The sequence below is a fragment of the Scyliorhinus torazame genome, chromosome 7 (assembly GCF_047496885.1).
Source record: "Scyliorhinus torazame isolate Kashiwa2021f chromosome 7, sScyTor2.1, whole genome shotgun sequence".
In the NCBI taxonomy this organism is placed as follows: Eukaryota; Metazoa; Chordata; class Chondrichthyes; order Carcharhiniformes; family Scyliorhinidae; genus Scyliorhinus; species Scyliorhinus torazame.
Window position 1 is genome coordinate 310994933 of NC_092713.1, and position 15306 is coordinate 311010238.

General features: G+C 45.6%; 1 protein-coding gene across 1 annotated transcript in view; it reads left to right on the forward strand.

The window, feature by feature from the left end:
* Window positions 1-15306, forward strand: part of LOC140427412 (uncharacterized) — a 63323-nt gene that overhangs the window by 28122 nt on the left and 19895 nt on the right. Inside the window, exon 6 of the mRNA XM_072512945.1 lies at window positions 10363-14751. Within this exon, the coding sequence (XP_072369046.1) occupies window positions 10363-12805 (2443 nt within the window). The 3' untranslated portion in view covers window positions 12806-14751. The remainder of the gene's footprint in view (window positions 1-10362; window positions 14752-15306) is intronic.

A 15306-nucleotide genomic window follows, 5' to 3' on the forward strand; every position in this document is an offset into this window, starting at 1 on the left:
CCTTCCCTTCTGAGCAACAGGGACAGACTCCGTGCCAGAGGCCCGTACCCCATGGCTTACCCCTGGTAAGTCCCCCCCCCCCACAAGTATCCAAAGCGGTATACTTGTTTCTCAGGGGAACGACCGCAGGGGATCCCTGCACTGACTGTTTTTTCCCAGTCCCTCTTACAGTTACCCACCTATCTCCAATCTTTGGTGTAACTAATTCCCTGAAGCTGCTATCTATGACCCCTTCTGCCTCCCGAATGATCCGAAGTTCTTCCAACTCCAGCTCCAGTTCCCTAACTCGGTCTTGGAGGAGCTGGAGATGGCAGCACTTCCTGCAGGTAAAATCAGCAGGGACACTAACTGCATCCCTCACCTCAAACATCCTGCAGGAGGAGCATTGCACTCCCTTCCCTGCCATTCCTCTAACTCTCTACCAAGATCTGGCTAACAACTAAATTAAATTTTTATAAAAAATAAAAATAATATAATAAAAATATGGTACTTACCTCAGACCAATGGGTTTTATTATTAGGTTAGAGGAGGAGGGCGGGTGGGAGACACTACACGTGTAGTGTCTCGGGTTTCCTCTCCACCAGAATTTATTGTTGAGGGTCTTCCCAGACGTCCGCGGGTCGACTTCCTGATCCCGCCTAAAAAACTAATTTAAAAAAAAAGAAAAATTCTCAGCTCCTGCTGAAACTGACTCACCACTCACCAGCTGTTCTCCCGCCGAAATCGACTGGCCTGCCCCTGCAAAGAGAAGTGCTTTTAAAGGTTGACTTACCTCCCAGCAACCTCCTTCCGCAATGCTCCCGCTGAAATTGACAAACCAGCTGCTCTCACGCCGCCGAAATCGACTGGCCTGCCCCTGCAAAGAGAAGTGCTTTTAAAGGTTGACTTCCCTCCCAGCAACCTCCTTCCGCAATGCTCCCGCTGAAATTGACTAACCAGCTGCTCTCACGCCGCCGAAATCGACTGGCCTGCCCCTGCAAAGAGAAGTGCTTTTAAAGGTTGACTTACCTCCCAGCAACCTCCTTCCGCAATGCTCCCGCTGAAACTGACTAACCAGCTGCTCTCACGCCGCCGAAATCGACTGGCCTGCCCCTGCAAAGAGAAGTGCTTTTAAAGGTTGACTTACCTCCCAGCAACCTCCTTCCGCAATGCTCCCGCTGAAACTGACTAACCAGCTGCTCTCACGCCGCCGAAACCGACTGGCCTGCCCCTGCAAAGAGAAGTGCTTTTAAAGGTTGACTTACCTCCCAGCACCCTCCTTCCGCAATGCTCCCGCTGAAATTGACTAACCAGCTGCTCTCACGCCGCCGAAATCGACTCGAAAATCACTTATTGTCACGAGTAGGCTTCAATGAAGTTACTGTGAAAAGCCCCTAGTCGCCACATTCCAGCGCCTGTTCGGCGAGTCTGGTACGGGAATCGAACCGTGCTGCTGGCCTGCCTTGGTCTGCTTTAAAAGCCAGCGATTTAGCCCAGTGTGCTAAACCATAATCTGAAGATTATGCCCAGTGCCCTATACTAGGGAGCAAAGGGATAGATAGTTTAATTGGCTGAATATGCAGCTGAATAATGGCAGAAAACTAAGCAAATAATTTTTATTTTTCTTCATGGACAAAGAGGCAAATGATCTCCAAGTATTATTAGGGAAACAATCGACTAATGAAAATGAGGAATTGAAATAAAGTAGCATTAATGAAATGGTAGGACTCGAAACTTTAATTGGATTGAAGATTGATAAATCTATTGGATCAGGTGAGCTATGTCTCAGAGTGTTGGAGCACTTGGCCAGAGGGTTATCGGATGCCTTAATGGTTATATTTCGAAATTCTACGGATTCTAAATAGGTTCGCGCAGACTAGAAAGTTGCCAATCTCATCGTCTTAAAGAAGGGCGGTAGAGAGTAAAATGTGAACTACATAATTCGTCGTTTGATGTCATTGGGAGGGGAAGTATTAGAATATGTTACAAAGGGTAATGTAAAGTCGCTATAGTCACAGATCACCATAGACTGCTTTGCCCTTTGAGGGAGAGAGCTAACGAGGGTTGATTTAACCTGAGGATCACGATACCTCAGGTGAGGGGCAAGGTTGAGAAGGTAGGGGTTTCATGAATAACCTCTGCCATTACAGGAATTGAATCCACGCTGCTGGCCTTGCTCTGCAGCGTGAACCATCTGTCTAGCCAATTGTGCTAATCCGGCACCAGTTGTTATCCAAAATATGACTACTGGACAAACCGTGTTATTATTAAGCTGAGTAAACACGGATTTATGAAACGGAAATCGTTTTTCACAAACCTGTTGGCGTCTTTTGAGGATGCTACTTGTAGTAATGATAACGTAGAACCAGTTGATTTATTGTTTTTGGTACTTAAGAAAGCTTTCAAAACAGTCTCACACAGGAACTTAGTAAATATCATTGGAACATGTGAGATTGGGGGTAATTGACAAGTCTGGACTGCGAATCCGCTAATGAAAAGAAAACTGAGAGTAAGAATAAACGTGTCATTCTCATGATGGCAGGCTGCCAATACTCGAATCATAGATGTTCATAATCAACATTGGCGTTTTGGATGTTGGGACCAAATGTAGTATTTACAAATTTGCTGATGATAGCAAGTTAGGTGAGAAGATAAGTTATGAGAAACATGTCAGGATGCTTCAAGAGGATTTTACAGGTTCAGTGACTGGGCAACAACATGGCAGATACAATATATGTATGATGATATCCACATGGTATGAAAAACAGAAGATCGAGTCTTTCTTAAATGGTGACAGGTTGGGAATCGTTGATGACCAAACCGAATTGGGTGTCCTTGTTCACGAGTGGCTAAAATTTAGCATGCAGTTTGCGCAAACAATTAAGAAGGTAACTGGTATGGTGTCATTCTTCACAAGACGATTTGAGGACAGGAGTAAAGATGTCTTGATGGAATTGCATAGAGTTTAAGCGGGATAACATCTGGAGTATCGTGTACCATTTGCTCTCCATTCCTAAGGAAGTGCGTACTTGCCACAGAGCGAGTGCAATGGGAAGTAAACAGACTCATACCTGGAATGATCAGATTGTTTTATGTGAGATTGAGGAAACTGGGCCTGTGCTCTCAGGCGTTTCGAAGAGTGAAAAGTGATGTCATTGAAACTTACAGAATCCTTATCGGGCATGATGCGGTAGATGTGAATGGGATGGTTCCCGTTCATTTTTATTTCTATAAATTTAGCGTACCCTTTCTTTGAAGGTGCAATTTATCGTGGCCAATTCACCTACCCTGCACATCATTGGTTGTGGAGCTGAAACCCACGCAGACACGGGGAGAATGTGCGAACTGCATTTAGGCAGTGAGCCGGGGCCAGGTCAACCACTGATCCCCACCGCCGTGAGACAGCAGTGCTAACCGCCGCCCGACCGCACAGCTGTTTGAGGCTTCCCTTTCATGCTTATGCCTAGAACCGGGTTCGCTGTTTCAGAATAAGGGAAAAAACATTTCAAACTGAGTTGAGGAGCAACTTCTGCACTCAGACCATGGAGAATCTTTGGAGTCATCCATCTCTGAGGCGCGTGGAAGTTCAATCATTGTGGATGTTCAAGACAAAAATCGATTTGTTTCGGTACTAATTGTAGTACGGGATCTGGGGATAGTCGGAAAACTGGCATAGCAGGCATAATCTATTTGAAAGGCGGAGCTGATTCGGTGTTCCGAATGCCCAACTCTTGTTCCTCTGTACTAATAAAAGAGACAAAGAGAAATTGTGATTTTCTTTTAACCCTGCCACTTTTATTTAGTTCTGAGGTAATATGACTCTGCACTTGTACAGATATTGATCCCATGGCCAGAGGTGATTATTTTCACAATACATAATTGAAAACGCACACATACCTAAATGCACGAGCGCTACATTTTCAGTCATCCCAAGTGGAAGATAAAGCAAAGATACACTGATTAACGCCCGTGATTTCAGGGCTGAGCGTATCAGTGACATCTCCAGCAGTGAACCCTCCTGAGGAGCAGGGTGTCTCTGACAGCAACCTCTGTATTTTTGCGTTTAAATGTAGGCGAGTTACAATCAGGAACTAAGGCATTTATAGGGGCAGAAATAAATGGCTGATGAACTAAATATCTACGTTGGGCCTGTCTTCACAAAGGAGGACACTAATAACGTACCAGAAGATTTGGGTAACACAAGGTTTATTAAGAGGGGGGAACTGAAGAAAAGCAGTATTGGTAGGAAATGGTGTTGAGGAAATTGATGAGTTGGAAGGCGGATACCACCCCGGGGTCTGATACTATACATTGGATTGGATTTAAGGAAGCAAACATGGAAATATTGAATGCACTGATGGTCACCTTCCACGATTCTATAGAATATCGAACAGTGCCCACAGATTAGAGTGTGACTAATATAACCCCATAACATACTGAGGAGATGGAGAGAAAACAGGGAATTCCGGACCAGTGAGTCTGACGTCAGTAGTGGGCGAAATGCTGGAGTACACTGTAAAAGATTTGATAGCAGAGTACTTGGAAAACCATGACAGAATCGAACAGATTCAGTATGGATTTAAGAAAGCGTGACAAATATACTGGAATACTTCGAGGATGAAACTCGTCGAATTTATCAGTGGATGTGGTTTATGTGGACTTGCAGAACGCGTTCTTCAAGGTCCAACGTAAGAAATTAGCATGTCAAATTAAAGTGCATGGCATTGGGAGTAATTTATTGACACGGATAGTAGCTGGGTGGCAGGTAGGAAACAAATAATATAAATCAAAGGGTGTTTTTCAGGTGGCAGCCGGAAACTCTGGGGGTTCTGCAGAAATCAGTGCTTAGCCCAACTATTAACAATGCATGTTGATAATTTAGATGAGGGAACTAAATATTATATCTCCAAAACTGTTAATGACACAAAACTGGGTGGGTGGGTGAACTGTGAGGACGATACAGAGATGCTTCCATGTGATTTGGACAAGTTGAGTGAATGGGCAAATGAATGACAGATGCAGTACATTATGGATAAATGCGAGGTTACTCACTTTGTGAGCAAAAACAACAAGACAAATTATTATCTGAATGGCTATAGATTGATGTGGAGGTGCCAGTGTTGGATTGGGTAGGAACAGTAAGAAGTCTGACAACACCAGGTTAAAGTCCAACAGGTTTTTTTCGAATCACTAGCTTTCGAAGAGCAGCTCCTTCCTCAGTTGCGCTCTGAAAGCTAGTGATTCAAAACAAACCTGTTGGGCTTTAACCTGGTGCTATAAGACTTCTAACTGTGGCTACAGATTGGTACAGGGGAATGTGCAACGAGACCTAGTTGCTCTTGTCCATCAGTCGCTGAAAGTTAGCATGCAGATGCAGCAGGCATTAAAGAAGGCAACAGTTATGTTGGCTGCATAACGAGCGGATTCGAGTGCAAGAGAAGAAATGCCCTGCTGCTGTTATATTGGGCCTTGGAGTGAACATCCCTAGAATACTGTGTGCAGTTTTGGTATCCTTATCTGGGGAAGGCTGTCGTATCGTGGAGGGAATTCAGCGATGGTTTACCAGACTAATTTGTGATTGAGTTGGTTAGAATTATAATCACTGGAGTTTAAAAGAATGAGTAAAAGAATGTTTTACTCACACAAACGTCTAAAATCCTAACACGACTAGAGAAGGTACATGCAGGAAGGATGTTACTGATTGCAGGGGAGTCCAAAAACAGAGGGCATGGTCTATGTATATGGGGTACACCATTTTGGACTGAGCTGAGGAGACATTTCGTCACCAACAGTATGTAGAGTTTGTGGAATTCTCTACAGCAGCAACATTTGATGCCAAAACATTGCATGTTTCCAAGAAGGAGTTAGATATAGCTCTTGGGGCTAAATGGTTCAAAGGATATAGGGGAAAGTCGTAAGAGTTTACTAAATTGGATGATCAGCCATGATCATATTGATTGACAGGGGAATGGCAGGGCAGAATCGTCGCCACAATCTTCAAGAACATAGACACAGCGGATTGTGGGAGTGACCGAGGAATAGCCCTCCTCTTTATCGCTGGGAAGATCAGTGCCTGAATCTTCGCTAGACATCGTCTCCTAGTCTCTGAAGACATCCTTGCAAAAAGCCAGTATTTGTGTTTTATTCATTTATGTGGGCGTTGCTGATTAGGCCAGCATTCATTGCCCATCCCTAGTTCCCCTTCAGGAGGTGGTAGTGAGGTGCCGTTTTGAACCACTGCAGCCATTCAGTTGTAGGTACACTCACTGTTAGGGAGGGAGTTCCAGGGTTTTTTCCTAGCAACATCGAAGGAACTGTGATATATTTTTAAATCAGGGCGGTGAGTGACTTGGAGGGAACCCTCCAGGTGATGGGGTTCCCAGGCATCCGATGCTCTTGTGTGGCTTTATACCAAACCATGGAACAGTGTACATGATTTTCACCGCTCAGCAACATCAAGAGAAATTCCAGGAGCAACATCAACCACTCTACATTGCCTTCACAGATCTGACCAAGGCTTTTGACTCATTAAATCACGAAGTGCGATGGAAGACTCTGTAAAATGTGGGCTGTACACAGATATTCATCAACAATTTCCGACTTGGCGCAGCACGGTTTTCCAGTTTACAATTGCATCCCTCCTTACCGAGGTTATAAATAAGTTACATTGCTTGCTATACAAATGGTCAAGATTTACACTGGTGGAGGTGGAGGATAGATGTGAACGGTGCCAAGGAGGCCGGCCAACCACGCCCACATGTTCTGGTCTTGCCCCAGACTTGCAGTGTACTGGACAGCCTTCTTCAAGACAATGTCCAAAGTGGTGGGGATGAGGGTGGAACCATGCCCGAAATTGGCGGTCTTTGGAGTTTCGGACCAGCCAGATGTATACCTGGGCAGGGGGGCGGACGCCCTTGCCTTTGCCTCCTTCATTTCCCACTGTAGAATCCTGTTCGGCTGGCGGTCAGCAGCGCCGCTCAAAGCTGCAGACGGGCCGTCCGACCTCTTGGAATCTCTCCAAATGGAGAAAATCAAATTCGCTATCCGAGGTTCAGACGACGGCTTCCACAGAACGTGGTAGCCATCCACGCAATTGTTCCGTGACCTGTTTGTGGCCAACGAACGAGAGGAAGAATAGCCAGGTAGCCAAGAATCATCGGGGAGTAGCCGCGGCATGGGGGGTGGGGGTGGACCGGGAGAGTGGGGTGGACAGCTAAGCCTACGAGGAAAGAAAGGCAAACCACGGGGGGCGGGAGGGAAGGGGAGAAGGAAGAGACAGGGAACAAGAGAGGAGAATCAGGGAGGTGGGGGAGAGGCAGGGAAATGAGAGCCGGAAGGAAGGCACGGGAAACAATAACGAACAGGGCATCTCCAGGAGTAGGGAACGAGGAGAATGAAGACGAAAGACGGGAGGAACGGCAGAAGTGGCGGTGAGCGTGGAACGGCAGCGAGATCCATCTGGGAGAAGCGACAACAACACCGAACCCATTCGAGTATTGCCCACTGTAAATGTCTCTCCGACACCCGAATGTATATTTACCTCCGCGGTCTCCACCCTCCCCCTCCCTCCCTCCCGCAAACAGTCGCCTACTTATGTGGTGTAAATAATTTTGCCAATTGTACAGAGTTGGTGCTGTTGAGCTGGTGCACAATTGTTATCCTATTTTTTTATTTTTATTGTATTTTTAAAAAAAACTATTTACTTCTCTTTGGTATGTTTGGGTGTGCCCTTCTCTTCTATATATTTGTGTTTTCTTTATATATGTTTCTTATCCTGTGTACATAACGGTAAATATACTTTGTTCAAAAACCCAATAAAAAACATTTATTAAAAAAAACATTTACACTGGCTTTATCAAGCATCTACGGAGAGCAATGGAAAAACATAATAAATAAGATAAGAGCAAAGAACAGTACAGCTCAGGAACGGGCCCTTCGGCCCTCCAAGCCCGTGCTGACCATGCTGCCCGTCTAAACTAAAATCTTCTACACTTCCTGGGTCCGTATCCCTCTATTCCCATCATATTCATGTATTTGTCAAGATGCCCCTTAAATGTCACTATCGTCCCTGCTACCACCACCTCCTCCGGCAGCAAGTTCCAGGCACCTACTACCCTCTGTGTAAAAAACTTGCCTCGTACATCTCCTCTAAACCTCCCCTCGCACCTTAAACCTATGCCCCACCCCCCCCCAGTAATTGACCCCTCTACCCTGGGGAAAAGCCTCTGACTATCCACTCTGTCTATGCCCCTCATAATTTTGAAGACTTCTATCAGGTCGCCCCTGAACTTCCGTCGTTCCAGTGAGAACAAACCGCGTTTATTCAACTGCTCCTCATAGCTAATGCCCTCCATACCAGGCAACATCCTGGCAAATCTCTTCTGCACCCTCTCTAAAGCCTCCACATCCTTTCGGTAATATGGCAACCAGAATTGAACACTATACTCCAAGTGTGGCCGAACTAAGGTTCTATACAGCTGCAACATGACTTGCCAATTCCTGTACTCAATGCCCCGGTCAAAGAAGGCAAGCATGCCGTATACCTTCTTGACTACCTTCTCCACCTGTGTTGCCCCTTTCAGTGACCTGTGGACCTATACACCTAGATCTCTCTGACTTTCGATATTCTTGAGGGTTCTACCATTCACTGTCTATTCCCTACCTGCATTAGACCTTCCAAAATGCATTACCTCACATTTGTCCAGATTAAGCTCCATCTGCCATCTCTCCACCCAAGTCTCCAAACAATCTAAATCCTGCTGTATCCTCTGACAGTCCTAATCGCTATCTGCAATTCCACCTACCTGTGTGTCGTCTGCAAACTTACTAATCAGACCAGTTACATTTTCCTCCAAATCATGTATATATACTACGAACAGCAAAGGTCCCAGCACTGATCCCTGTGGAACACCACCAGTCACAGCCCTCCAATTAGAAAAGCACCCTTCCATTGCTACCCTCTGCCTTCTATGACCTAGCCAGTTCTGTATCCACCTTGCCAGCTTACCCCTGATCCCGTGTGACGTCACCTTTTGTACCAGTCTACCATGAGGGACCTTGTCAAAGGCCTTACTGAAGTCCATATAGACAACATCCACTGCCCTACCTGCATCAATCACCTTTGTGACTTCTTCGAAAAACTCTATCAAGTTAGTGAGACACGACCTCCCCTTCACAAATCCATGCTGCCTCTCACTAATACGTCAATTTGCTTCCAAATGGGAGTAGGTCCTGTCTCGAAGAATTCTCTCCAGTAATTTTCCGACCACTGACGTAAGGCTCACCGGCCTGTAGTTCCCGCAAAGATAAATAAATGGAAAGAGAAAACACATGCAATAAATTGATGGGGTAGAACAGAAATACGAAAGCAAACAACAGGTGGTCTATTTACATTGCCTTGACTGGCGCTATTCCCAATGAAGACTGATGGCTCCATTTTCTGTGCTTCTTTTTGTATCTTAATGCTTCTTGGGTCTCCGTACAATTTAGATTTTGTTTGGGACTTCCGTGTGCAGGCACCTGCGCCCCAGGGTTCGTAAGGTAGAGTTCCCCTTCTTCTGTCTGTGGTGTGGCTGTTCCCTCCTCGCACTCCCCCTCTTGACACTCCCCTTTCTCCGGGTGTTCCTCCCTTCCCTACGCCCTGCCCATTCTTCCTCTTTTGCTCCCCCTCGGTCCTAGTTGCTGGACATGATCAGGTCGTCGAAGAGGCTGGTGAATGGTTTCCACGTACGGCGGAATCCTTCATCTGAGCCCCTCATTTCAAATGTTCTTTTTTCTACCTTTAGGACATCCACTCGGTCGGAAAGCCAGTCTCAGGATCTGAGTAGTGCTGCGGATCTCCATCCAAGCAGAAGTCTCCGCCCGACAATCAAGGAGGCGTAGGCCCCTTTGATGCTCTTCTACTCATTGCATCTGCTATAGATACATTGGAAGGATTTTCAGATTGATATTCCAGTGACGCTGCATTATAAACGCATGTTCCCTGGATATCAAGGCTTGAAGTGAGACTCAAATCCAGAGCTTCAGTCTCAGAGGAAGTTTGAAACCCATTGAGCCACAAGACCTTCTGCTAGATTTTAAGTTGCACACTCATAAATATTAAAACAGTTGGAACAGTCTAGCTTTAAGAACAGTTGCTGTAGTTATTGGTTGAGTCTCGCCGTGTCGCTGTCTACCAATAAGAAGCTGAGTGACTGCCAGTGATCTACCCGCCTCCTGCGCCAGCGAAGCAACAGAAGGGAAGAGACAGACGGTGCCTGCCTTTTCGGTGGACGGCCATGCTCAGGGAAGTTGCCCACACCGGGTTTTTAATTCCTCAGTTCCACGTTAGCATTTAGAAATACATTCGCTCAATTTCTGCGGCAGAAGAGAAAAGTTAAAATAAACGGTCGGCCGATGTTTTGAGATTTTACGGCAAATTGCAGTCGCAGCAATGGCGAATGTACTCAGGAGCGGGGCATTGTTTATTTTACTGCTTTGTGTGGTAGACCTTGTTTCCGGACAAATTCGCTATTCGATTCCGGAGGAACTGGAGCAAGGGGCCTTTGTGGGAAATATCGCTGAGGATTTAGCGCTCAAAGTCTGGGAATTACCGACTCGCAAATTTCGGTTGATCTCTGATGACAGGAAACAATTCATGCAGGTTAATCAAGAAAATGGGATTTTATTTGTTAATGAAAGAATCGACCGTGAGCTGCTCTGTAGACAAAGAGCTCCGTGTTCCCTTTCGTTTCAAGTAGCTCTCGATAATCCTCTGGAGCTGCATCACGTCACAGTGGAAATACTGGATGTAAATGACAATTCACCGAGTTTTTCGAAGGACAAATTCTCTCTGCAGATCAGTGAGTTAACCGGTCCAGGGGCGCGTTTCCCCGTCGAGAGCGCGCACGATCCAGATGTGGGTTCAAACACAATCAGCATTTATCAAATCAGCCCAAACGAGCATTTCGGCATTAAAGTGCAGACAACAACAGATGGCAGTAGAACTGCTGAGCTGTTATTAGAGAAGTCCTTGGATCGTGAACAACAGTCCAGCTTTCATATTGTACTGACGGCCATTGACGGAGGTGTTCCTCACAGATCTGGCACAGCACAGATTCAGGTTATAGTAGTGGACGGCAATGATAACGCACCAGTATTCGATCAGGAAATCTATCGGGCAAGAATACCAGAAAACGCCGCTAAAGGTACCTTAGTAACCAAAATCAATGCTGTTGATGTAGATCAAGGCGTGAATGCTGAGTTGACCTATTCTTTCACAAGCCATGTGTCCGACAAAATGGGCGGGCTATTCAAATTGGACCCAATAACTGGAGAGATCAGAGTTCGGGCTGTACTGGACTTTGAGGAATCAGGAGTTTATGAACTTGGTGTGCGAGCCGTGGGCAATGCCCCGCCCATAATGACGGGACATGCCAAGGTTTTGGTTAATCTAATTGATGTGAATGATAATGTCCCTCAGATAGAGGTGAGATCATTGTCCAGCAGCGTCCCTGAAGATGCTATGCCAGGCTCGGTAGTTGCTGCAATCAGTGTCACAGATTTAGATTCTGCAGCAAATGGTCAGGTCAAATGCGAAGTGTCCGGAGATGTTCCATTTAAACTTCAAAGGTTTTTGGCGAATAACTATAAATTGGTAACGCGAGACCATCTGGATCGCGAAACGGCCCCACTCTATAACATTTCTATTTCAGCCTGGGACGGAGGTGCCCCCCCTCTTCATACAAGCAAAATTATTATGATTTCCGTTGCAGATATCAATGACAACGCACCTCGCTTTACAGAATCCTCATATAACGTGTATCTGATGGAGAACAATACTCCTGGAGGATCTATATTTGTTGTTACCGCTTTGGATTCAGATTTGGATCAGAATGGGGAAATCATCTATTCAGTTTTGGAGAATCAGATTGACGAGGGTCCGACGTCAGCCTACGTCACAATTAACTCTAAAAATGGGAATCTTTACGCGATTCGTTCCTTTGACTATGAAAAACTGAAGTATTTCCATGTCAAAGTTCAAGCTCAGGATGTTGGATCTCCCCCGCTAAGCAGCACCGCCATCGTGAATGTTATTATATTGGACCAAAACGACAATGCCCCGGTTATCGTTTCACCTTTAACATTGAACAGTTCCGCGTCAGTCGAGATTATGCCTCAGTCAGTGTATCCAGGTTACTTGATCACCAAGGTAATGGCAACTGATGCCGATTCCGGACAGAACGCACGGCTCTCCTACCAACTGTTGGGGGCTTATGATCCCAGTCTGTTCACAGTGGGGCCTTTGACTGGGGAAGTAAGAACAACTGGACGATTTAGGCAGGAAGACATCATTGCGGACCGATTAATCCTTAGCGTGAAGGACAACGGTCAGCCAAGCCTCTCCACAACAGTCACAGTCTCATTTTCAATCGTTCCCAATATTACTGTAACATTTTCTGAACGAAGTAACGCCCCGAACCAGTCCGAACATTTCTCCGATTTAAATCGTTATTTGATTATCATTTTTGGGTCCACTTCATTTATGTTTCTTGTCACCATAATTTTTCTGATCGTCTTGAAGTTTACACAAAGTAGAAACATCGCAGAAAATTACACATCGACAGCTTGTTCTTACAGGCGAAGCAATTCGAAAACCGCTTTTAATCAGACACCTGCACCAAAGCAACCTTTAAATTACAGCGTTCCTGCTCAAACTGAAGGTTTTGGTTATACTGTCTGTTTATCACCAGATTCATCGAAAAGTGATTTTCTGTTTTTGAAACCCTGTCATCCGACTTTGCCATTCAAGGAAATGAATGTCCGGGAAACGAAAGTGATGCATTAATTTAGAAGCAACTTTGATGCAGGCAGGTAATTCACTTTAATGAACAGTTACAGGTGTTCAGTTAACAGATGCGTTTTTGTATTTTTGACTAAGTTCTTCCACTGGCAGCAGAAGGCGCGATAGGCTACTTTATTACTGCTCTTCCTATGTTAGTTTAATGCCTGGCACTGATTATCTGTAAAATGCTACTTTTCTAAGAACCCTAAGAGACACACGCTGTATTAACCTCAGCATGAAATCATTGAGCAGCTGGTGTTTTTTCGCATGCATATAAAACTGAATATTATCACAAGGCATGCTTGTTTCCATTGGCTTAAGTGTCCAAGATTGGAGAACATCTATTTAAACCGATTGGTTGATGAACCAGAGGAGACTTGAGAAAACAAAAAACGATTTTACGCTATCGGCAGTTGTGATCTGGAATGCACAACCTCATTATCCTTGTCTGAAAGGAAGGGAGCATGTCGGATGATCTGGGAGAGAGCTTGTGACCATCTTCAAGAAAGGAGACAGTTCCGACTGCGGGACATACATAGGGATTTCCGTACTCTCCGCCACGGGAAGGGTCATCACGAGAATACTCTTCAACAGCATCCTCCAATTGCCTGAAGAGCTTCAACGTGAGGACGTAACTGTCAACGACGAGGGTCTGTGGAGCATCCTCCTCAAATTTGGCTGCCCGCAGAAATTCGTCACCATTCTCCACCTGCTCCACGACGATATGCAAGCCCTGATCCTCACCAACGGAACCACCACAGATCCAATACGTGTGCAACCGTGGACAAACAGGGCCGCACCATTGCACCACTCGCTTCTCTTTCTGCTTTGCCAGTCACCCTGAAACTCCCCAATGGAGTGGCGGCGACCTATTGGACAAGAGGCTCAACCTACGATGCCTCCATGCCAGACATAAGACCACTCAACTTCTGCAATTGAGCTGCAGTAGGAAGACAACGCGTGTGAGTGCACACATTTAGAGGGCAAGCTGCAAATCATCTTTGTTGCATACTCCGAGGCATATGTGAGGATGTGCCTCAGACAAATCATCTGGAAAGCAAAGGTTCTCTCACAGCCCGCCCTTGTCATACAAAACTTCCCCCCAACCATCAAGATCCAAGGTGAATTCCTCTATAATGTGGATCATTTCCCATAACTTGCGAACCTCCTCACAGCATGAGCAAAATTGACGATGAAATCCAACATCGATTCAAATGCACCAGTGCAGTCTTTGGAACCCTGAGGAACAGGGTATATGAAGTCCAAGATCTGAAACCCAGCTCCAAGCTCATGGTCTACAGAGCAACCGTGGTCCGCACCCTCCTGTATGCATCAGAAACATGGACAATGTATAGCAGACACATCAAATCCTTGGAAAGATATCTCCAATGCTGCCTCTGCAAAATCCTGCAAATCCACTGGCAGGAAACACATACCACATACCAACGTGTGCGTCCTCTCAGGCCAATATCCCCAGTATTGCGGCACTGGTCAAGTTCAACCCGCAGCGACAGGCCAGATAGTTTGCCTGCATAACCGACACAAGACTCCCAAAATACGTACTCCACTCCTAGCTCTGCAATGGCAAGCAATCATTAGGAGGGCAGACGAAATGCTATAAGGACATTCTGAAAGACTCCCTAAATAAATGGAACATCCTCACCAATGTGTGGGATGGCTTGCCTTAGAACGCACAAGCTGGAGAAAAAGAATACGCTAAGGCGCCAATCACCTGGAGTGTCGTAGGGTGGTGTTCGCGAAGGCTGTGCTTAAACAGCGGAAGGAGAGCATAGAATCCAGAGCATCCCATCCAAATCATCAAGTACCACGTGACAAACCTGTGGCAGAGTCTGCGCATCCAGGATCACACTTTTCAGCCACCTCAGAACCCACCTCCCCGACGTGGAAGCAAGTCATGCTCGACGCTGAGGGACTGCCCAAGTCTGCCTGTGAGTATAGTGGATTCTAATTAAATCTCTGCTTTCCAAATTGGCTTGGGTACCTAACCGTAGAGAAAGAATTGAAGGGCTCCGGGGAAAAGACATGGAATTGTGGGATGAGCTGACTTGCACTTGCAGGAGGCGGCATGGATACGATGCGTCGAATTTGCTGGAATCATTCTTTGATTTTACAGTTCCAAAACTTCCGGCCCAGAGTTATTTGATCTAATACTGTAGACCTGTGTATTACACGCCAACGTGCATACCTTTTGGATTTAACCTTGCGTGTAGTGACAATCCTGGCTTTTTTAAGTAAACATTGGTCTGAAAACAATATTCCATAATATCCACAATAATATGTTGTAATTGAATCGAATGCGTGGAAGTCAGATTTCCTACTGTCATCGCACAATTAACTGAGCTGTTGGTGAAGCAACCTATTTCAAATGTATTTAGGTACTAACGAATTGCAATCACCACATTCAATAGATTGATAGCTTGTACTATATACGTCACATCGTGATTTACATTCACAATAATCGTTTCCTGCCACAGCTTCTAACA